Raw genomic sequence first — 24789 nt, 5'->3', positions numbered from 1 at the left:
TAAGGATAAGAGTAGGGCATGGGAAGCTCATTGAGTTAATGATACCTCAGAAATGCTAGTTATATAATGAGGCTTCACTTATGAGGGACGAAGGGGGAACGCCCTTCAATGTGTTCGATTAGTTGATTAAAAATTGAGACAATTGATCTCATATCCAGATTTTATTACTATTTTGGCGATTTTATCACGATTTTTCTTCTGTTTTTCTGCTTTTGCTGTATTTCTATTGATGCTTACCTGAATGTCGATCTTTGAAATCTGGCTGTCGAAGCGAAATTCAACTCCTCTCATAACCTGTTGTGTCCACTTGGCAACTTTTCTAGGCCTGAACCTGGCCATCGTTACCTCGGGCATGGTGAGGATGTCAAGATCGTACCGGCCCTTTTCTTTCAGAGCTTGTACTGTCTTGGACACCTGGGACATTGCACGAACGTTCCAGAATCCAGATTTGAAGGAATTTTTCGCTCTCAAAAATCGTTCCTGGGGGCATGTGGTTGTCATGAAAATACAATCAGATCCGAGACTATTCTCAATGGATCTTTCTGTTACTTAGAGTTTTTATAGGAGTGGGTCGCAAGTCCACAGCCCAACCCTCCCTCTTATCTTGGATTAGGACAGGCTATAGACGCAGTCGCAGGCGAGGTCTTTCATCGTTATGAAATACATATTGCCGAACTTTTTTTTAATAAAGGTGTGGCAGGCATTGATGACCTTATCCATGTCAAAATCTCAAACCCAATCATCACCACTATCATTTTTAATTTTGACACGTTTTGATTCTCGGTGTCCAGGTTGATTTTCATTGACTTGCTCACATATTTGTCGTCTTCTAACTGTGTGTGTCTTTGCTTTTTATTTTCATTTTTGACTTGCTCGATTGCTCAGTGTCGCATGTCCTCTAACTGGGTTTGTCTTTGCTCCCATTTTCGTTTTTGAACCCGCCTCGCTGTTCTTCTAACCACGTGTGTCTTTGCTCTTCATTTTCATTTTTGACTCGCTCACTTGCTCGGTGTTGCTCGCTCACTTGCTTTGTTTTAGCTGCCCGTATTGGAGTTGTCGCAACTGATGGCCAGGTTGTAAATTTTCACATCTTATCACGTTTGATAGTTCAGGTGTTGGTTCCAAAGAATCATCATTTATAGTAACTGCTACTGCATATTTTCTTTTTTGAGCTTCCAATAGACATTATATTATGTAAATAAGTGATGCGGTGGATGTGATGTTCAGTTGGAAACTGAACAATCTTATTTATCTTAGACATGACATCATTTAATAAACCATACATTTCTGTTTAATGAAGAGTATAAAAAAAAACCATACATTTCTGTTTAATGAACGTTCACTTGTGTGAGTGAAAGATCCAAGGTTGAATCGGTTAAAACTAAAATATCCAGTCAGGGGCGCCGCTAAGAGGGAGAGGGGGTGTTTTAAGGAGGGGAGAGGGGAGTTCAAAGGTGTCCCCACCGCCTGTCAACACTTGTGAAAATATACCTTGGAAATTTATCTTGTGTGTCCGCATTTGTCATCATTCTGGACAATTATATCGACACATTCTTTAAATCCCTCCTCAAAACTTAAAACTTTAACGGCACCCCTGTGCCTAGCATGGTTTTGTGAGTAAGAGACCATATGATTTGAATGTAAAGTAAAAGTTTTCACATTGATATGTGGATAATTGAAATTTAAAGTCCCTCTATTGAAATTAGGGTTTTGAATAATCAATTTCAATAAATATCTTTCCGCTTCTTTCAATCAGATTTTCACGTATTTGTGTCTATCTAACTAAAATAGCTTTTTTATTAATTTTTTTTCGTATTTGTCACTTCCGCAAATATCCGCCATTTCGTTTGCGTGGTCAGATGCTGCTGATCAGAAAAGGTAAAGAAAATCAAACAATTCCTGTAAATGGCATAATTTTTGGAATTCACCGTGAATTATTGAGGCTGTTCTTTGTGTGTAATAGACAAGGAGAGGACATGTGAGTATGAATTTGGGCATAGAATGGGGGCTTTAAATTTAGGTAACTTTTCTTTCCAGAGACGAATTAATTGGTATAGTACCGATCTCTCTCTCTCTCTCTCTCTCTCTCTCTCTCTCTCTCTCTCTCTCTCTCTCTCTCTCTCTCTCTCTCTCTCCTCTCCTCTCCTCTCTCTCTCTCTCTCTCTCTCTCTCTCTCTCTCTCTTCTCTCTCTTCTCTCTCTTCTCTCTCTTCTCTTTCTCTCTTCTCTTTCTCTCTCTCTCTCTCTTCTCTCTCTCTCTCTCTCTCTCTCTCTCTCTCTCTCTCTCTCTCTCTCTCTCTCTCTCTATATATATATATATATATATATATATATATATATATATATATATATATATATATATATATATATATATATTGGTAGTAGTATTTTTGGTAGAATTCGCTCTGTTATTCATGGCCAACGTAAAATAAGAATATATACAGTTGCATCAAAAGTGAAATATAGAAGCAATATGTTTTACTCCGCTTCTGTTATATGTTTTTTTTATGCTAACCCTTTTTGTATACTCTTCTAGGTTCAGGGGTATACCGAATCGGCAGTTCTGTTGAATTTGATTGGTGTGCAGTCAGCTGTCTCCGTGAGCTACGAAAGCAGATGAAAAAAACTATAATGGTGAATTGTAATCCTGAAACTGTGAGTACGGACTATGATGTCTGTGACCGTTTGTATTTTGAAGAAATTTCATTTGAGGTGGTTATGGATATATATTACGCAGAAAATCCAGAAGGTAAAATATTTTATACTCGTCAACACTGTAACTTGCATGTTGAAAGTTGTTTAACTTCTCAGGAGACGAAAAAAAACTTAAGGTAATTAGGACAACAGAGTAAAACATTTTTGTCCCATGGATCCATCTTTGGTCTATTCATACCAGAAAACCACAATTTTCTGCAATGTTTCTTTCTGTTGTTTCAAAATTATGATTTTTATAGTAGCATCATGTTTTCGTCAGTGTTGCGACATTGAACCATGAAAATAAATAACTGTTTTATCAAATTTGGCAATCCAGAAGATAAGATACTTTTCAGATCCTCAACGGTTCGCTTACATGTAGAAAACTTTCAACGTCTTAGGACAAAACAGAAAGAAAAGAATCAATCGTAACGTACTAAGGATATATACTAATGATACCAAGGATACGTACTAAGGATACTATAGCGTTTTGTACAGGACTGCTTAAGAGGCGGCTTGGAATTTGGAGATTATTTATCTCTTTTATGGTCTTTCATGCATTCCATGACATTATCGAATTGCAAAAAGTGTTTCTTTTCAGGGCAAATGACATCATTCTCTGATGTCATCGAAATGCTTTTTCTACTCCAATTTTGCTTTCCCGTGTTTTAGAATTTTTCTTTTAATAATATTCAGATGTAGATTTGTAATATCCCAAAACTTGCTTGGATTCAAAACAGGCACATAGATTTTGTTGTTAAAGTCGAAAATATGTTTGGGTTCTTTAAAAAGTACCAAAGACATCAAAAATAATTATTTTAGCCACCTGAAAGCCATCTTAGGTATATGCATACTTGAAAAGGGGCAAATGTCTAAAATTTTTTTATTTATTTGTTCCAAAATTATGGAATTTTGTGGGCGGTACCATACTTATCCTCAGTGTTGCCACGTCGAACTGTGAAAATCGATCAGCAAAACTAATTAGCTAAAATTGACAACACTTTTTGTTTTTGATTCCCAAAAACAACTACACGTTTAAAAGAAAGCCTTATCTCCTGAGGCTGTTCTATGCCGAGGGTTATTAGTTTGTTGGGGGGGATGTTTCGCCAGTGCTTTATTTTTTTAGATTTGGAAACTGCATCAACCACTTTTTTCCATAATTACATCTCATTTTATAGAAAATTGGATTCTTGATTTTTCTTGAAGTGGCTGTGTATGTTTTTACTAAACCAATTCAAACAGTAAGATTTGGTTTTCACTGTCCTTGTTACTCTTTAAATGAAATACAATAAAACTGTTAAAGTATCGATTTTTCTAGGGAATAACTTACCTCAACCAAGGCGTTTTCAAAAGAGAAGTTAAGAGCTACCCAAGTACGAGCAGAAATAAAGTTTAATACTAATTCATGCGCAAAACGACCATATCACTATGAGCAAATAAATGAAATATATCAAACACAAATTACAATAAAAACCAATTCAAGCTTATACGAACAGGAATAATTACAAACAGGAGCATAGCTAATGCCCCTATTCCTTCTAGAATCTGGAACATGAATTGAACTTTACTGAAAACAACTTTCATTTCAACTTTCATTTCATTTCAAATGCTATGTTTCTATTTCTACCATCATAAGAAAACAATGATTTTAGTCATTTTAAAATAACAGTGAGGACTACTAAAAAAAAAACTAAAAAAACAGACGAATTTAGATTGAGACTTTAATATATTTATTGACCTTCATCCCTGAAAGTTAATAGTAACAGTATAACAGAGAAAACGTTTACAATATGTGTTGTTTTCAGTAAACTGCAAAGTACTACTCCTTTTTGTGATAATTTCTGGTATTTATCAGTTTGACTTGGTTATTTATTGCAGTTCTCTTCGGTTTTCATTCGTTTTGGTTTCCATTCATTTACTGATTATGGTTGATTGTTTTATGGTTGTTTTATTCTTGATGTGGATACTTTCGAAGACCACACTGCCTTTCCATGACGTACAAATAACAGTTCAATTGGGGGTAAATCCTTTTATTAGACAGTAAAAAACAACGAGAAAAAATTCTGGATATTTCGATCACATATACAGTGACCGCCATCAACAGATACAGTTATACAATTAAAATCAACAATATGTATATAAAATAAAAATAACAACATATTATTTAGCGCTCAAATGTTTTCAACACAGTTACGGAAGAAATTCTTTTTGTGTATCTGCTGATGATAGTCACTGTTATGTGATCGAAATCATATATTCTGATTTCGTATATACGAAATTACACATCCTGGATACAGTCTTCAATATTAGCCCTTGGCGATTTAACATGGAAAGATAGGAATTGAAAACTACTAACGCCAGACGCAGCATAGTGGCTGCCGAAATCATTAAATGTCTTTAAATAAGTGTAAAAAATAGGTAAAAACTGGACAACTAGTAAAGACTAACCAAATAGCATTGAATATTCATAGTTTCCCATGCTCTTTGGCTTGATCTGTATGTTTATATCACTTAAAGGTGAAGGCTCTGGGTAAGTCTTAAAAATCAAGTATTTGACAGTATAGGGTAGGCTAACCTACTGTTTAGAAGACATATAAGGTCTAGCCTATTGGTCTATAATGGCAAAGGATTATGCCTAATTGCCTTGTGAACATAATTGGGCGTAGTACGTATTACTAGGGCTAATTATTAGTAGGTGTAGATTTGATGAGGACAAATTATGGCTCATTAATCAGGCTTAAAAATGTCAAATTTTGCCAGACGCTAGATGGTGTTGGTGATTTTTTGACACTATTGCCAGTTTCCACTCTTATGAGTTACCAATACTCTTTGTTTTAAACAGGTTCGTATGTATGAGGCTTCCAGAGCTTATCCATCCAGATTTCCATGTTTTTTTTTTGTTTTTTTTAGCAGTTTCTCAGAACCATTTGCATCGATCATAAACTCGCCTTTACATAAACTCACCATAATTCGATCATAAACCCGCCAAAAACTCGTTCCTATGGTTTCCCCCTCCCCTTTCCTCTTGAAGTAAACTCCTTTAAAGGGGCTTAAGTCGTTTTATCTTATAAGACAAATCATAATTTGTGTTTCGCTTGTAAAAATGTGTGGGTGTTAAAAACAGAGCTTAAATAAAACATTATCATCACTATGTCCGGGTAAATAATTGAGACAAACACAATTTGGCAGCAAATTCTAATAGCAGTTGCATATATCACTATTTGAACTGTTATTTATATGTTCAATGATTGAGTTGAAATTTAACTTTATTTCTGATCGTGTTTGGTTTAACGTAGTACACCATAACAATGCCCTAAAAGTTTCAACATAATTTCTTTAGCCGTTCCTGAGATATTGTAGATACATCCTTTTGAAAACTTCGGGGACTTATAATGTCTTTTGATTTTTTTTCAGCATCCACAACAAAATGTAAGTTCAAATGCTATACCTTTGATTTTTCCTGAGATGTTACACAGATACCTTTTTGACGATCTAATTGACGACATAATGATTGACGACATAATTGACGATCTTTGACGACATAATGTTTTTTAGTTTGGTTTTGCATTTCTCTCAATATTCTTTAGGAGTGTTGCGCTAATACCCTTAGCCTTTTCGAGACCTAGGATCAAACATGCCCCCTTTTGAAACGACAGAACCTATGCGTAAGCAATGGATAACTTGCATAGCCTACAATCGTTACCCTAAGGGTTGTGGAAAGGAGAAATGTCATTCCTGAAGGCAAATTATCGGACCTTTCGACCATTTTGAACAAAATTGCTATCAGGACAGGAGAACTAAAAGTGGTGTGGGATAGGGAGTGATGCCCTTCCAATTACTTTCAACTCTTAAAAAGGGCTCCAGGACTTACAGTTTCCTATCGAATGAGCCCCCTCTGAAGTTTCTTTGGCAGCACCTTCTATTCCAAGTGATCTGGAAAAAAAGAACTAATAATCATCGGCAGTGCAATTACGCTAGCTATGTAAAGAGCGAAGTGGGCTTTATGTATTATTTATTAATCTGTTTATTTTCGCCAAGGCACTTCGTGTGGAGGAAGTTGTCGTAGAAACTTCAGAAAGGGCTCATGCTATTGGAAGTCGAAGGTTTTAGTGCCCATTTTAAGAGTCAAAAGTCATTGGAGTGCAACCAGCCCCCTCCCACTTCTCTATTTTCTCCTAAGATATCAGATCATAACTTTGAGATAGCCATTTTGTTAAACATAGTTGAATGGTCCATGCCTATGTCTGTAGGGATGTCAACCTACTACAGCCCTTGGGGAAAGGGTTGTAAGTTATGCTATTGCTGCCATTGTTTCCATATTGTATTTGTTTTTTTGGGAAAGGGGGACATATAGTGTCCAAAAAGGCCAAGGGCTATCAGGGAATGTTGAATGGAGCTCTGAACTAAATCAAAGCACGCTAAGTGCATACTGGTAGTCAAAAGAGATAAACTCAGGAGTGGCTTAGGGTGGATGATCAATTTACCAAACTGCAATAAATGACCGCTGCTCCTACTGCACTACTATGACTACTACTACTAAAACCACCACTACTACTACTACCACTACAGCTACTAATTTCATTGCGACAACTATTAAGGCTGAGGACTTTAAGGAGAAAATTTCCGGAAATGTAGAGGGAAATTTAGACTGAATCAAAACACACTATGTACATGTAGGTGTCAGAAGCAATATCTTAGAAACGGCTCAGAATATTAAGTTGAAACTTTCAAGACATGTTGAGGGGGATGTTGAAGTAACCAAAAGACACTCTGCATGTTACCAATATTGCTACCACTACTACTGGTATGACTATTACTTCTATTACGCCTAAGGCTATTAAAATGAAACTTTGAAACTTTTGAAACTTTCTTAACTTGAAACTTTCAGGGGATGTTAGTGTATGAAACCAAGAAAGGAAAGGATATAATAACTGAAAAATAAAATCGAATAGGGATAAAACGAGGATTTTATTCAGCCAGTAGCAAAATATGAAAACGAAAATCAAGCAAATATTTCGACAAGGACCTCCGCTAAGTCGTCCTCAGTGCTCAAAAAAGGAAAAAAAGTAAAAAACAACAGCAAAATCTAACCTTTCGAAGTGAATTGTACATGAGGAGAAAAGATGCTCAAGGGAATGTTAAGGGGAATGTTAAACAATCCAAAAGGCATTATGTGCATACTGCTACTGCAACTGATAATGCCACTACTGCAACCATAACTGCTACTACTACTTCTACTGCTGTTATGACCACTACTACTACTAAGTAGTAAGCTAAGGGTTCCAAGGTAAAACTTTCAGGGAATGTTGATGGGGATGTTGAACTCAATCTAAATATACCATGTCGACACAGGTTATCAAAAGGGCGTAACAACTATATCCCAGTAACAGCATAGAGTATTAAGTTGACACTTCCAGTGTATGTTGAAGGGATGTTACTAGTATCCCCTCAACAATTTTAAACGTCCCATTGCCACTACTCCTTTGGTCCTTTAATGACAAAGAAGGTTTAACGGCGATTCCCTCAGGGTAAGACGCAGGTGCATGTTACACCATAGGGAATGTTTTCTTTGGAAGTTACATAATAGGGAATGCTTTCTAAGAAATGCAGGTCTTATTAATTTTCTAATTAATAATTGCGTAATAGTTCAAATTTCACGAAAGAAATCTGTATGGATCATATTTCACGAAAAAAATTAAAATGCAACCAGTTTCACGACGAAAAATACACTGATAAATTACGTTTCGCGCAAAAATATATCAACATGCAACAAGTTTCATAAAGAAAAATATCAAGATAAATTAAGTTTCACGAACAAGAATCAGAACGCAACAACTTCCAAGAGCTAAACCTGTTCAACTAGGAGAACAAGGTTCACGTGGAGATGAAATCAACATGGAATAAGTTTCATGAAGAAGGAATAAAAATATAACAAGTTTTCCAAGACATAAATCAAAATACACTAGGTTTCTTGAAGAAATAGTCCACATGTAATAAGTTTCATGAGCAAAAATCAGCTTGCATCATGTTTCACAAAGAAAAAAAAAGAACATGCAAAAAGTTTCACGAAGAAAAATATCGTGAAAAATTAAGTTTCACGAAAGAATAAATCGTCATACAACAAGTCTCAGGAAGAAAATATTGAGATAAATTATGTGTCACGAACAAAAATCAACACGCAACAAGTTCACGAACAAAACTGGTTTTACGAGGACAAAAATCAGTGTAAGAGTTCCACAAAGGGAAAAATCAACATGCAACAAGTTTCGTGAAGAAGAAATGAAAATATAGCCAGTTTATAGAGCAGAATTAACGTAAAACATGTTTTACGAAGAAAAAATCAACAAAAACAACTTTAATGAAGATAAGAAACATACAACAAGTTTCAAAAAACGGCCAACAAAAATATTTATTTTAGCCAAAAAGACTATCTCACAGCAAAGTGGCATTTTCAGCCATTTGTGGTGCGAAACAACAATTCTTGTCGAAAGAAGGCCAACATGCTATTGTGTAAAATTCAGGGATAGTCAACTGATTTAGAATGATCAAAAATCTATACCCAGATTGAGCCTCGAGTTCCAGAGGCAGTAATGCTGTACGGTAGCGCATTCGCTTTTAAAGTTGCAGGTAGTCCTACAAAATAAACGGCTAACATAGACGCCTATTTTGGCCGAAAAGACTTTCCCACAGCACACACGCATCCGTGATCTTTCTTCTAGCAAGGAGAATGTGAAATTCTTTATTTCTGCTTATGGAAGCTTTGTAAAACTTGCAGTAAAGCGTAAATAAAACTTTACTTCTAACAACAGCCCTCCCCTCTGGGATTGCTTGCTAGAACCCTCCCCTAAGATGGAAAAAGGTTGCTAGAGGACCGGTGGAATTGGATGCTAGGAGCCCGGTGGGATTGAATGCCAGGGACCCCAGTGGAATTGCTTGCCATTTTTCTCTCCTTTCTTTAATTCATTGTCCTTTTTGCTTATAGGGGCTTTTTAAAACTTCGAAGTGCAAATAAAATTTTACCTTTAATAACAAACTTCCCCCTCCGGAATCGCTTTCTAGGGTGGGCTAGCCACATATTGTCCCTGTGGCATTAAATATGCATAGTCTAGAATCAAAGGAAGTTGGCATTTTATTTAAAACTTCTTATAAATAGCTGAATACAAAAATGTGTCTCTCTTTTCTCGCAATGGCGTCTAATAGAGCAATAGAAACGTAGCGTTTTCATTAAAAACACTCAGAAATAGCTCTTAAGAGGGTTTAAATTTAACTGAAAAAAAATGCGCTAAGAGCCTCAATATTATCTGATAACACTAAAAGCATTACTTAATATGCAGATGCACTTAAATAAAAGCAATTTTTAGTAATCGATTTTCCCATCTGCGTGTTAAATATTGTAGGTATATGTGAGCGTGCAATTCATTTAATCATTTCAATATATGCGAACAGGGGGTTCTCCTTGTGTGCAATAGATTATCATGTAAAATCTATCAGCCGGATCATAGTATTAACAAGGTTTTCACGCTCCAACTAGTTTGCGCTCCATTCCATTGCGGTGAATCCCTTTCGAATCCTAATGTGGACAGAAAATCTTTAGATAATTAATGTTCCCTGTGAAAAATGCCTTGACAGAAAAAAACCCCTTAAAGTATTATGCATCACCCCACGCGTACATCGTCATTACATAACATTCCACGTTTGTGTCCTCCTCAGTTTCAAGCAGGAATACCCCACGGGCCCCTGAAAAAAACAAGTCACACGTGGATACGTCGTCCTTAATATAAGTAAATGTTCCCTGTTACGTAAGAACTAAAAAAATCTGGAAATAGCCTGAAGAAAGGGTCTTAGGAAATATCATAGAATGCTTTAAAAAATGTTTTTAAGAAAGTTATCTAAAAAAAACCTCTTGAAATGTCTTGGAAAAATGTCTTTAAAATGTCTTGAAATATCTTGAGAACATCTTGAAGAAAAAATGTCTTAATACCCCACTCCACTTGACTAACAAACCCTAGCACGTCAAATTACGTAACGATAAAACACTATGATATAACAACCAAACTCTATTACATAACAAGCAATGTAAACTCCCCTACTACGTAATTAACGCCTCCATCTTTTAGAAAACAATTCCTATTGCGCAACATCCAAAGAAAACAATCCCTATGACGTAAAACACACCTGTGTCTTACCCCTAGGGTATCGTGGTTAAACCTTCTTTGTTATTAAAGGAAGAAAGGAGTAGTTGCTATAGCTCGCTTAACATTGTTGAGGGGATACTACTGATGCTGAACCAACCAAAAGATACTGAATTCATATTTACACAACTTTTTCCAAAACTATCGTTGCAGCTTTCGCTTCTATTACTGCTTCTATTGAACAAATCAACATAGCTTAATAGCACCCATGTTGCCATAATGGCATAGGTGGAATATTTTAGTACTAGAATAGGGTATAAGGACGAACCTTTCAAGAAAAATTTATTTTGCTTTAAAACTAAACAATAAAGCAGTACGTACATGCTGATTGTCAATAGGATGTCTCAGCAGTATATCAAGAACAACTAATGCCACTGCGTTTAAACTTTTAAGGCTATTACTGCTACTACTGCTACTATTACTACTTATAATGCTAGTTCTACTATTTATGCTACTACTACTACTGTTTCTGGGGCTACTTATGACTATGGCTGCGACTATTTATTGCTGTGACTGCTTGTGTTTATGTCTACTTGCAAAAAATTACGACTGGGACTCTAACTATTTATGGGTGCGACTCTACTTGTAAGTGCGATTGTGACTACATGCGATTCTACTACTGCTACTATTACTATTACTGATATTACTTTTACTACTATTATTGCTACGTCTACTGCTAGTTTTATTACTATTTTACTACTACTTACTACAAAAAGGACTGCTATAGCTACTATTGAACTAAGTCAAAAGAGTTTAAGTGCATCCGGGTTGTCAAAATTGCAAATATGCAATATTTCAGGAATGAAATATGTAAAGTTGAAAGTTTCAGAGAAAATGGAGGGAGGTGTAAAGCTAATATCAAAATAAGTGTAACTAGATTGTCCAAAGTGTATCTGTACGATATACCAGAGAGAAAGTCTGTGTATTACGTTGGACCTTCAGGGTATGTTTTGGGGATGAAATATTTGCGAAATTTCAGGAACGGCTAAGAATATTAAGTTAACATGGCCAGGGCAGGTTGAGTGGGGAATTGAACTAAACTAAAATGAACTATGAACATCCAAGATCGTAAAAAGTTTACAATATCTCTGGTAAAGTTAAGGGAATTAGGTTGAAACTTTCATGGCATGCGAAGGGGGATAGATGCCTTACGTTCTTATGGCACTTGGTATTAACCAAGTGACATATAGCAATCGCAAATTCTGTCGGTCTGTCTGTCGGTCACGGTTTTGCTACTTTAGGCACTTCCAGGTAAGCTAGGACGATGAAATTTGGCAAGCGTATCAGGGACCGGACCAGATTAAATTAGAAATAGCCGTTTTCCCGATTTGACCATCTGGGGGGGGGGGGGGAGTGGGGGGCCGGTTAATTCGGAAAAAATAGAAAAAATGAAGTATTTTAACTTATGAGCGGGTGATGGGATCTTAATGAAATTTGATGTTTGGAATGATATTGTGTCTCAGAGCTCTTATTTTAAATCCCGACCGGGTTTGATGACATTGGGGAGAGTTGGAGGGAGGAAACCTAAAATCTTGGAAAACACTTAGAGTGGAGGGATCGAGATGAAACTTGATGGGAAAAATAAGCACAAGTCCCAGATACATGATTGACATAATCGGAATGGATCCGTTCTCTTTGGGGTAGTTGGGGGGGGGGGGTAATTCTGAAAAATTAGAAAAAATGAGGTATTTTTAACTTACGAACGGGTGATCGGATCTCAATGAAATTTGATGTTTAGAAGGATATCGTGTCTCAGAGCTTTTATTTTAAATCCCGAACAGATCTGGTGACATTGGGGGGGGGAGTTGGGAAGGGGAAACCTAAAACTTGGAAAACACTTAGAGTGGAGGGATCGGGATGAAACTTGGTGGGAAAAATAAGCACAAGTCCTAGATACATGACTGACATAACCGGAACAAATCTGCTCTCTTTGGGGTAGTTGGAGGGGGGGGGCTAATTCTGAAAAATTAGAAAAAATGAGGTATTTTTAACTTACGAACGTGTGGTCGGATCTCAATGAATTTGATATTTAGAAGGATATCGTGTCTCAAAGCTCTTATTTTAAGTCCCGACCGGATCTGGTGACATTGGGCGGAGTTTGGGGTGTAGGAACCTAAAATCATGGAAAACGCTTAGATTGGAGGGATCGGGATGAAACTTGGTGGAAAAAATAAGCAGAAGTCTTAGATGCGTGATTTACATAATTGGAACGGATCCGCTTATTGGGGAAGGGGGGAGTTAATTCTGGAAAATTAGAAAAAATGACGTATTTTTAACTTACGAAGGAGTGATCGGATCTTCATGAAACTTCATATTTAGAAGGACCTCGTGACTCAGATCTCTTATTTTAAATCTTAACCGGATCCAGCGTAATTGGGGGGGGGGGCAGTTGAGGAAAACCGGAAATCTTTGAAAATAAAGCGGTGAGATCAGGAAACTGGGTGGGAAGAATAAAAACCTGTCTAAGACACGTGAATAACATAATCGGACCGGATCTGCTCTCTTTGGTGGAGTTGGGGGGGGGGATAGTTTTGAAAATTGAGGTATTTGTAACTTACGAAAGGGTGACCAGATCTCAATGAAATTTGATATTTAGAAGGGTCTTGCGCTTTAAAGCTCTAATTTTAAATTCCGACCAGATCCTGTGACATTGGGGGAGTTTGAGGGGGAAACCGGATTTCTTGGAAAACGTGAAAATTGGGGTATTATCATTATACTAACAGGTGGTCGGATCTTAATGAAATTTGATATTTAGAAGGAATTCATGTCTTAGAGCTCTTATTTCAAATCCGGCCAGATCTTTTGACATTGGGGGAGTTGGAGGGGGAAATATTGGAAAGCACTTGGAGTGGAGGGAATCGGGATGAAGCTTGGTGGATAGAATAAGCAGATGTCCTTGATACATGATTGACGGAACCGTACTGGATTCGCTCTCTTCGGGGCAGTTGGGGGGAGGGGTTCAGTGATTTGGCGAGTTTGGTGCTTCTGGACGTGCTAGGACGATGAAAATTGGTAGGCGTGTCAGGGAGCTGCACAAATTGACTTGATAAAGTCGTTTTCCCAGATTCGACCACCTGGGGGGCTAAAGGGAGAGGAAAAATTAGAAAAATTAGGTATTTATAACATACGAGTGGGTGATCGGATCTTAATGAATTTTGATATTTAGAAGGACATCGTGACTCAGAGCTCTTATTTTAAATCCTGACCGGCATTAAGCCTCTTACTTTCCTTTTAAATCAATCTATTGATTCGATTGCTAGAGCTCATACCATATGATCTCTTGGCTCTTAGCTCTTCTTGTCTCGTCAAAGTGCCATATGAGCTCTTAGCTCTTGTTTATAGCTTCAAGTTTCAAAACTTTCAACTTCATTTTCTTAACCGCTCTGTCACATGATGATTCTTGACAAATATTTCTATCTGAAACTTCAAAGTCTTCTTGTGTTAGCATTAATAAAACCCTCAGAGTAGAGAATTTTGCAATATCTTTATTGCAAGGTAGCCCCCTTGTTTGTATGCTTGAGTTTTTTTAATCTTCACTTGCACTTATATTTTATAATATTTTTTTCTTGTTGCGGATTTTCCCAATTCTGCTTGTTTTTGGTTTCAATATCGCTCTTTTTTTTTCTTTCAATTTTATTCATAAAATTTATAATTAATTTCTGTTCGTCTTTAATTGACATACTGTGGGTTAATTAGATACTGCTTTTCTTGTTAAGAGCTAAAATGTTGAATTATAATTCAAATTATGCAGACTTTAGATATATGCAATATTTGGATATTATTGTTTCTGTCGTAATTTTGGTGCAGCAAATTCTTGATAATAGTTTTGCTTCACAGTTGGTAGTGAAGAGGAAGGGAGGATTTAGATTGAAGATCAAGCTAATATCGGATCTTCTGTGCGGCGTAAGCTAACCGGACCCACATTCTTTAAAGCAGTCTTAAATAAACACATATAATGATCCACGATTTATGAAGAACCTCTTACTGTTCTGTTTCATAAAAAAATAAAAAACAATAATACATTGTGACGAAATCGCACATTTTAAGTGTTTCGTTTTTTAAATTCAATAAATTAGAAATTATCATGTCAGCATTATTTTTATATATCAGCATATTTTTTTATATCAGCACATATATGTTAAACTGACATTGTAAATTCATTTGTATTTTTTTCAGTGAAGTGCCAGTTATGTTCTGGCCTTGAGAAGGCACGGGGTTGTCAGCCCTACCTATGTTAATATCTGCTTGTTTTGAGTTTGACTCGGTTATTTATTGTAATTTCCGTTCCTTTTCGGCTTCATTTATTTATTGATGGTGATGTAAATATACTGAAATGTATTTTCCATGTAAATATACTGAAATGTATTTTCCATTTTCAAACACATAATTTAATCAAGGCCATATCCAGGATTTTTGCCTGGGGGGGTATTCTTTTGGGGAGGGGGTCAAAAAATTCATGAAGGAATTTTACGGATGACATGCTATGATCAGCTCATCAAGAGCTATCGACTTCCGTCGAAAAAAAAATCTATCTGTCTTAGTTCAAAAGTTGGCTTTTTTTGCCGTAGGCCAAGTTTCTAAAGTCATCACTTAGAAAGAATACCATTTCTCTACCGCAATCCCAAGTGCAAAAAAACGAATGATAAACTCAGCTGAAATCACGAACAGAAATTTGTAGAAACAATGGGTTTTTGGCTCCAGGCAAGAGTTCTATGAAGCTTTCCGAAATGCAAAGTCATATTCATCAATCCGGCCTAAGGTCCATACTTCCCGTAAAAACCGCAGAGATTAGACCCTTACCAGTACCTAGGAATAAGCTGAAATCGGGGTGCTAAAAAAAAAACCCACGACAAAACCAAAGTATTGCTGTCGCAACACAATGATGTTAGTCCATTTGTTACTAGATAGGTCTATCTATTATCCGTCCATGCGTCATTCTTAGGGCAGAAGAACTAAGAAGTGAATGAACGGCCTGGAATACTATGGAATACTGGAATACTGGAATACTGGAATACCTGGAATACAAAAATTTATCCACCAGGTGGCTCGATTATCATCTATTTAAGTAATTTATCTACTTTGTCACAATACCCAAATGTTGTTTTGTGGATTTAATTTTATTCGCTTTTATACGACTAGCAATTCAATAATTATAAATAACGTATATTGTAGGAATTGTGCTGAGTATGGGTGGTCAGTTGCCAAACAATATCGCTATAGATCTGTACAAGAAGCGGGCAAGAATCCTCGGAACCAATCCGGAAATGATCGATCGTGCCGAGAATCGCTTCAAATTTTCGCGTATGCTTGATAGCATCGGAATACTACAACCAAAGTGGAGAGAGTTGACAAATCTTGAGTCGGCTAAAGAGTTTTGTGACACAGTTGGCTACCCGTGCCTCGTTCGACCATCTTATGTCCTTAGTGGTGCAGCCATGAATGTTGCACACACGGCAAAAGACCTTGAATCGTATCTAAATACAGCTAGTGCGGTTTCAAAAGAACATCCGGTGGTGATATCGAAGTTCATCCTGGAAGCGAAGGTAAGCTAGCAGTCCCTGTTTTCTTGAGATCCAGCTCTTTCTCTCTGTATTATGCATGCAAACTCAAATAAACTAGGTTTTAAGCCTTGATACCCAAGTCTTAGTTTACTTATCTTTCTGATATATATTTCTCTTCATTTTGAGCATATAGATGACCCAATCTCAGTCCAGCCATCTCTATTTCCTCTCTCTTTCTCTCTTCTCTCTCCATTCTTCTCTCCTCTCGCTCTTTTTTTCTTTTTACTTTCCCTTTCACTCTCGCTCTCTTTCCTTCCATCCTTTCTCTGTCTTTCTCTCCACCTTCCAAACCCCTAAAATTTCGAAATATTTGTTATTTTCCTAAATTTGCGTGCTCCCCCTGAGATAATGTGCATATACCTGTCTATAAGTCATATTTTCCGAATTTCAGACTTTAGAGATGCTAAGTCCATCTTTCCAAAAAGGGTGGTTAGTTGTGGCAAAGGGTAGTAGAAATATATTGCTTGTGTTTTGCAAAAGTAGCTTATAGTTGCAACTTTCGCTCTTTTTCTGACGAAAGGCTATCCTGAATTTTTAGTAAAAGCGAATCTTCTCTAAAAATAATTATATAAAAAAAACAAGGTTTTTCAACTGGAAACAAGGAGCAACATAAAAAATTCAAAGGAGCAGAAATTACTATGTATATGAGGGGATTGTCCCCTCCTAAACACTTCACTCTTCACGCTAAATTTTTTAATACTTTAAAAAAAGCTTCCTATTTCTCTAATTTTGCGACCCTTGTGTTTAAGGAGTCGCTCTTGAGGAATCACAAATAAGATTCAAGATTCAAATTTTAGCGTAAAGAGTGAGGCGTTCAGGGGGGAGGAACCCCCTAATATGCGTAATAATTTTGTTCCGCTCCTAACTTTCAGGTGAAAAAACTTTTTTTTACTTAATTACTGATTATTTTTAAACAATGCCAAAAAATATGGCTCCGCCTCCATGGAAAAATCCCCCTTCAACACGGAAATATCCTTTAGACATTTCAATCCTGATAAAAGTTTGCATCGGGCGAATAGGCCTACCCTTAACATTTCCAGTCGTAAAAATTGATTCTGCAAAGAGAGAGTAAGACATATAAAAACAATTTCTTATATGAATTCTAGGAAACTCCCCAGGTGTAAAATTTTCCCTGAAAAGTTCACCCCCTGGAAACTTCCCTCCCCATAGAGAATTCTCTCTGTGGAAATTCTCCTTAGCCGAAAATCCCCCTCCCCACCCGAAAAATTTATTGATTCTTCCGAATAACAAAAACAGCAATGGGCGAATTTTATAGCTTAAGACTTTTCCTCAGGGCCTGTTGGGGGTCATGTTCTCTCCAAAGGCACAGTTATTGGCCTTTGAAGTATGCTGAACAAAATGGATATATAAAAATTTTAATCGGGTAATTTTAGGAAAAGGGGGAGTGGGAGGGGAGCCAGTTGCCCTCCAATCCTTTTGGTCACTTAAAAAGGGCACTAGTAATTTTAATTTCTTTTCCAATGAACCCTCTCCCGATATTTTAGGACCATTGGGTTGAAACCATCACCCCTGGGAAAAACATATAAACAAACACGGATCCGTGATCTTTCCTCTGGAAAAATATACAGAATTCCATATTTTTGTAAATAGGAGCTTGAAACCTCTACAGCAAGTTTCTTTGAGACGCTGAATCTTATGGTGTGATTTTCATTACGCTTATATGTTAATTTTGGGGCTGTTTCTCCCCTTTTCTTAAAATGAGGCAAATTTTCTCAGGTTCATAGCCTTTGATGGATAACACTAAACTTAATGAAACTTATGTATTTGGAATAAGCATCATAAGCTGATTCTTTTGATATATCTATTGGTATCAGTTGCCATTGAGCTGCGTGGCTCCTTACTTACAGTTCGTTACCACGAACTGCTTGAAAGTAATTATATGAAAGTAGAAATGAAACTATAGGTTTTTAACTATAATTGTATAAGTTCTAGACGGTTCCATAGCTTATAATCTTCTTTTTTTCAGGAAATAGACGTAGATGCTGTGGCAAACGAAGGTCAAGTGGTTTGCATGGCAGTTTCTGAACATGTTGAAAATGCTGGTGTTCACTCAGGAGATGCCACGCTGGTCACGCCCCCTCAGGATTTGAATGCTGAAACTCTTGCAAAAATTCACCAGATTTGTAAGGCCGTGGCATTGAATCTTGAAGTTACTGGACCTTTTAATATGCAGCTAATTGCTAAGGTATTGCTAATTCCAGCCAATTAGTAGTAGCTGTAAATATATATTTAATTAATACGCTTCTATATATTGATATATTACAAATAGCAAATCTTATTGCGGCTATTTAATTGGAGCTAATCAATTCCAGCCGTAACATAAATATAAGTTTAATTAAAATGTAGGGAATTGCTATAGTATTGCTGATTGTAAATCTTATTGAAGCTAACTACTTACAGCTTGTAAATCTAAATGTAAGTATAATTAATATGCAACTAATTGTTCATTTATTTCTGTTTGTAAATATAATCTCCACCTTCCTTACATTCTTCTTATTTTCATATGATCCATCACTGAAATATTTTTCGTACAAGTTTAGCATTATGCCTTTTGATCTATCTGCCTACTTAATCGTGAATTATAAGTTATATTGAAAAAAAAACGTTATTTGTGTTTGGATTGGAGACATAAATTAGTTAGTTCTTCCCCCCTCCCCCAAAATTAAATTTCTTCTTTATGTTTGGATTCGAGGCCTCGATAACTTGGTTAGTTCTTCCCCCTCTCCCAAAAATTTAATTTGTTTCTCTTTAGCCCCCTCCCCCTCCTTTTCTTGAATAGTTCGTGGAAATTTCTACTCCATCTACCAAGCTATTCGTAATATATTGCAGACACACTGTTTCGAAGACCTAGATACATTTACTGTCTTTATATTTACCTTTCTCTCACTCCCCCGCCCCAAGTCTAGGAGATGAATCCATTTGACCCTTCAAAACTCTCTTGAAGTTCAACTGGATTCCTTAAACCATTCTTAAAATATTGTGAATAATTTGGAAAATCAGGTACACTTAGCATCTTTTGATTCAGGTATGCTTGTCGTTCTAAAGTATACTTTTGGGAAACTCTGGTAATCCTGGAGCAGCCAACGATCCATTAGAGCTCATTCGAAACATAATTAATCAGGAACAAAGAATTTTTTGAACCACTTTAAGACCTTCCCCTTCCTACTCCCAACAAAGTACAGTATTTTCTTGAACCAAAGAGTGATGTTCGAAAGTTTCGAGCTTATCAGACGTCCAGGAGAAGCATATACTCCTTTTACAGTATAAAATCTGTGTGTAAACAATGGGAATCTTCATAATTTACGACTCTTGTCCTAGGGGCTGTGGGGTTCATGTCACCCCTGGAGATATATTAGTTCAGTCTTTTGACTATTTAAAACTAAATCGCTATCTGAAAATTTTAGTCAGATGTGTTTGGGGATGTTGTAGGGGGTGGAGTTGGGAAAAGGGGAATAGAACAGGGGTTGACTGCCTTTCAATTTTCATTTCTAAATCTTAAAAGGAACACTAGAACATTGGATTTACTATTCCTATAGAGACAATGGAGAATTATTGGCAGAAGATAGCCCGTTGACAAACAAAGGGATCTTCTGAAAACTTTCAAGGTGCCGCTTAAATAGTGGTGATGTTACCGTGACGGTCCAAAATTCGTAAATGTTGACATTGACCAGTGAATGTTTGGGAAACCTTTTTTTTTCTCCTTTGATTTAGTTAGCATTGTCAGTCAACTTTCCCAGTTTAATGCAAGGTTTGGTGATGACAGGTTAGGTTAGGTTTGATTAGGTTAGGCTAGGTCAAGTTAGGTTTTTTACCCATTTTTGATATTTACAACCAAATTTATAACCAAAGCTACAGAGCTCACAACTAAATAATGGCTTTTGCCACTTCTTAATTTAAAATGACTTTTGCTGCCGTTGCAATTATGCAAGACGTAAGGATTTATTTTAACCTACAAGAGATATGTTAGTCAGAGGCACTGGAAACTTCGAATTGATTATTAAAGAGGGAACATTTAGAATTGCTACTTTTTATTTTCTTCGACTGCTCAGGTTAGACATGCTAAATTTTTTTGGCATAGGAACAGATGAATGTGCTATGATGGTTTGAGGACGCTGTGGGACTGTAAAAGAAGCTCGAAAGATATCAAGGAGTGTCCTGCGTAGCCCATGTTTCAACCGTACTCTACATATTTTCATACCAAATGTTATTCTCTGTTGTATAATAAAAAAATGAACAAAATCCATCGGTAAAACACCAAAAGAGTTCCTTGCGAGGGTATGCTACTAACAGGAAAATAACTGCAACAATTTGAGTTAGAGACTGAAACCATGTACCAATAAATAAAACATGGCTAAAACACATGTCATGATCCCGAAGCAACAACAATCCGGAAAGATTATAATAATAAAAATCTGTTAATAGCAAAAAAAAAATAACTAAAACAATGAAAATAAGTTTTTTTTTGAAACATCACTATTAATTTAGTTGCAATTCGGTTAGTCTGTTACGAAGGTTTAACTACCGAGCAGCCCCAGATTTAAGTCTGAGCTTGCCCAGGGTGTTAGAAGCTCTGTCGGGGAAATAAAAGAAATAGTTGCTTCTCGGCGCTTTTTCAAAGTATAATTATGTATACTTAGGACGGACCTTCTGTAGGTCGCTTTGAAATTTAGTTGTAAAATCGTTTACATCAAATGGTGGGTGCCATGTGTAATTTTTGTCTTGTAGTGGCGAAGTGGGTTTGAACTTAGCTTGGTAATACGGGACCCAGAGGTCGAATCCTACTGTAGCTACACACTGCAGGGGTGACGTGGGGATCTTAGTAGTCAAGAAGCTTCGTTAATCTGATTTCTCACTTAATACGTGCCATGTGTAGAGGAAGTGTACCTTAAATTTCCAAAAAGGGCGTTGCGTGATGGAAGAATGCCTCCGGGTAACAAAAGGTCAATCAAATTTGGCAAAACAGCTGAAGTTGCAGGATGTACACAGGTGGTGGAGAGTGGGCGGCGCCTTGTCAAATACTAAGATGTATCTACTCAAAGCCGAATCATATCACCAATCGTTTGAAGTTTATTAATTGCCTTTTCTCTAAATTTCCCCAAAGGTTATCGTTATAGAGACTGTATACAGAGATCCGGTTTGATCAAAATGTGACGAATTCTGTCTCACGGCTCGGGGACCGAATTGAAACTTTCAGAGCTTTCAGATTTTTCTGTTGGGAGGAGAGGAAGTAAGGAATTTTTCGTTCGATTCTAACAAAACAGTATGCATTACGTTTTTTCGGTGATATATGATCAGGGTTTGTTTAAAGTACCTGTTCCATAAAATATCACTAAAGTTAAAAAAAAATATTTCCAAATTATTAGAATTACATCGTTTTCAGACTTTTTACTTGGTTTATTTTCAGGAAAATGAATTAAAAGTAATTGAATGCAACCTTCGGGTGTCAAGATCCTTCCCATTTGTCTCAAAGACATTGGACTATAATTTTGTAGGTGTTGCGACGAAAGTTATGCTTGGAGAGAAAGTGGAACCAGTTAATGTTCTTAGTGGCTGTGGTCGGATTGGCGTCAAGGTCCCGCAGTTTTCTTTCTCCAGGCTTCAGGGTAAACCTCTTTATCATAATTTTTGCGTATTGCTTTATTATGTTTTTTTTCTATGTTGTCACCAAAAACTGTACGGTGTACCAAAACTATAAGAGAGAGAGAGAGTGGGAAACGTCGATGGGACTCATCGACGTAACGAATTGGATTAAGCCAATCAGGGTTGAAGCTAGGTCTTTGAGTTTGGTTGGGGGGATATAAAGAATGTGCCAATAAAATAGTCCAGTGTGCCCGAAAAGGTAGACACAATTTAAATTAAGACGCTAAATTTTGAACTTGGGGGACCCCCCCTCTTAGTTGGGTCTATGAAGTTAATGTAGAAAACAAAAAGTACCCTATATTTAGTGCTGATATTTTCGATCTTTCATTATTGCAATGTTAGTCTGATGTGGTCCAAATTTTACCGTCGGATTGGTGTCCAGCTCCTACGGTTTTCTTTCATAAGACTTTTGAAAGTAAACGTCTTAGCAAATTTCTTTTGTATTACTCGTCATATCAAAAAACTATTGGGTATCTTTAACGATTGCTTTGAAAGGAACTGTTATCATAGCAATATAACAATAAGAATGATTGATGATCTCTCAGGAGTTCTGCAAGAAAAATATATAAAAGAACCTAAAGGGACTTTGCTAATAAAGAAAAAAAGTGACAGACATCTTGGGTCGATATTCACAGCCGTCTTCAGAGCCTAAATAAAAAATAAAACCGATTGCGTCTGGGTATATTATATATATTGGTCAAATTATCGACCAAGTCCCTTGGTTTCCTTTTATTGAGGCTTCAGGGTGAACGTATAGTTGCTATGATGATAACTGTTGTCGTAACAATTCAACAATAATACTGACTTTCTTAATTATAGATATAATATAAAAATTAGATTATAGATAAATATATTATCTATGTTATAGATAATATTTTATATTATATATATATTATATTAAAAAATTATATAATATAAAAGTTTTATAATGTAAAGTTAATTATTGATATAATTATAAATACATTCCTACTATAAAAATATCAAAAAAAGCTAGTAGGTTTAGGCCAGTTGGCTATGGAAAAAAATGGCTGGTCGCATTGATAGTTACGGTCTGTTTTGATTAAAATCTGACACAGTTTGGATCTTGCGATCACATTGGCATCAATGCTCCTCAATGTCTTTCCTCCATTCATCAAGGTCTTTGTCTATATCACATTTCTTGTGTAATACTTTATAGTTGATTCTCAATGCTGTAATGGCCAAAACTATTGGACGTATCAAACGCTCTTTATGACTATAATCGCCGTACTTCTATGCGTGATCTAGGGAGTAAAGACTCCACTGGTAACATTTACCGATTAACTCACTGGCTCATAACTTCGCCTTTATATTTCTAACTTATTTTAAATTGCTCTGACGAAATCTTGAATTAAAATGCTAAAAACAGCAATAAAATGAGAAGAGGCACAAAACCAGGGGAGGGGGAGAGGTCCTCTCCTCACAATATAATCAGATTTAAATCATGGACAAGATTGGAGCTCTTTAAAGAATACTGTGATATTTCGATTTCCTTTAATTATCATAATTAAAAGCTATTTTATATTTGAGACAAGATGATTTTTACTTCTAAAACAAACATCACAAACAAAGATTGCCGACTTTGCCTGTTTTTTAATGCAGCAGTGAGGCTGGGTGGGTTGCGTGATTCATTGACAAATTATGCTAGATCTGTAAGTGGATGTCAATTGGTACATAGAAACATAGAAGACATAAAATTTTAATGCTTTAATTATAAAACAATTAACAGTTTTTAACCTTTGTATAACATTAATATTTTTTTTATAAAATTAAAGTTTTGCAAAAGTTATTCGGCTGCATTTTCGTGCAAGAAACAGTGTTTTTACGTTTATCGTTACAACTCATCTGTTGTTGTTCTAGAACCATACACCTTACGACTCAATGGCGGCTTTGAAATAAAATTTAATAATATAAAAATTAAGAAAATAAATAAATTAAGAAAACAAATATATGATTGCTATTCTACCCAATTTTATGATTCTTATATTGCTGTCTGTATTTCAATGGATAAAATGCACTAATTTGATATGAACAGTTTTTTTTTTGCTGCGTCCGCTGTACTTAACCCTTTTCGATGGTTAACCATCTGTGGCACCAAGCTGCCTGAGGCTAACACAGCTTCGAGCGCTGCTCCTCCATTCCCATATATACAAAGCTTCACTCTTTACCTCCTCTGAGGCTCCAATTTCCCTTAAATGCTTTCCTCTGACGTCTTCTCATCCTATTCGGGGCCAAATGTTTTTTTTTTGGTCTCATGTGGATGGCGAAAAAGGTCAATCTGTCTTCCTTTTTCCGTAAAACATGTCGTATCCATCCCAACCATTGCTAACCATACCCAACCACTGCCCTTGTCGTGTTTATTGGAGAAAATCCTTAAAAATAGCTTATATAAACGGGGAAAGGACCCAACCCTGCTTAACTCCTAATTCAACACCAAACCAGCTACTAACCTCATTTCTTACTTTAGCTGCAGCAATATTAAAATGTATATTACTATATATTTTACTTGGTTCATGTTGTCTTATCGAAAAGGAAACTGTTTTACCTATTTTAAAGTATTGTTTCTTTGTTTTGTGGTACAAAAATAAAAAAGAAACTATTTCTTAGTATACATATATAACACAAAATAATACAAAATATTCATTATAGCCCTGCAAAGTAAGA

General features: G+C 36.3%; 1 protein-coding gene across 1 annotated transcript in view; it reads left to right on the top strand.

The window, feature by feature from the left end:
• The window catches only part of LOC136033939 (multifunctional protein r-like), a 248362-nt gene that overhangs the window by 100462 nt on the left and 123111 nt on the right, over positions 1–24789 (top strand). Inside the window, exons 16-18 of the mRNA XM_065714958.1 lie at positions 16058–16428; positions 18434–18652; positions 21872–22070. Coding sequence (XP_065571030.1) covers positions 16058–16428; positions 18434–18652; positions 21872–22070 — 789 coding nt within the window. The remainder of the gene's footprint in view (positions 1–16057; positions 16429–18433; positions 18653–21871; positions 22071–24789) is intronic.

The sequence above is a fragment of the Artemia franciscana genome, chromosome 12 (assembly GCF_032884065.1).
Source record: "Artemia franciscana chromosome 12, ASM3288406v1, whole genome shotgun sequence".
Lineage (NCBI taxonomy): Eukaryota > Metazoa > Arthropoda > Branchiopoda > Anostraca > Artemiidae > Artemia > Artemia franciscana.
Note: the sequence above shows the minus strand (reverse complement) of the source record. Positions and strands in the feature narration are given on the sequence as shown.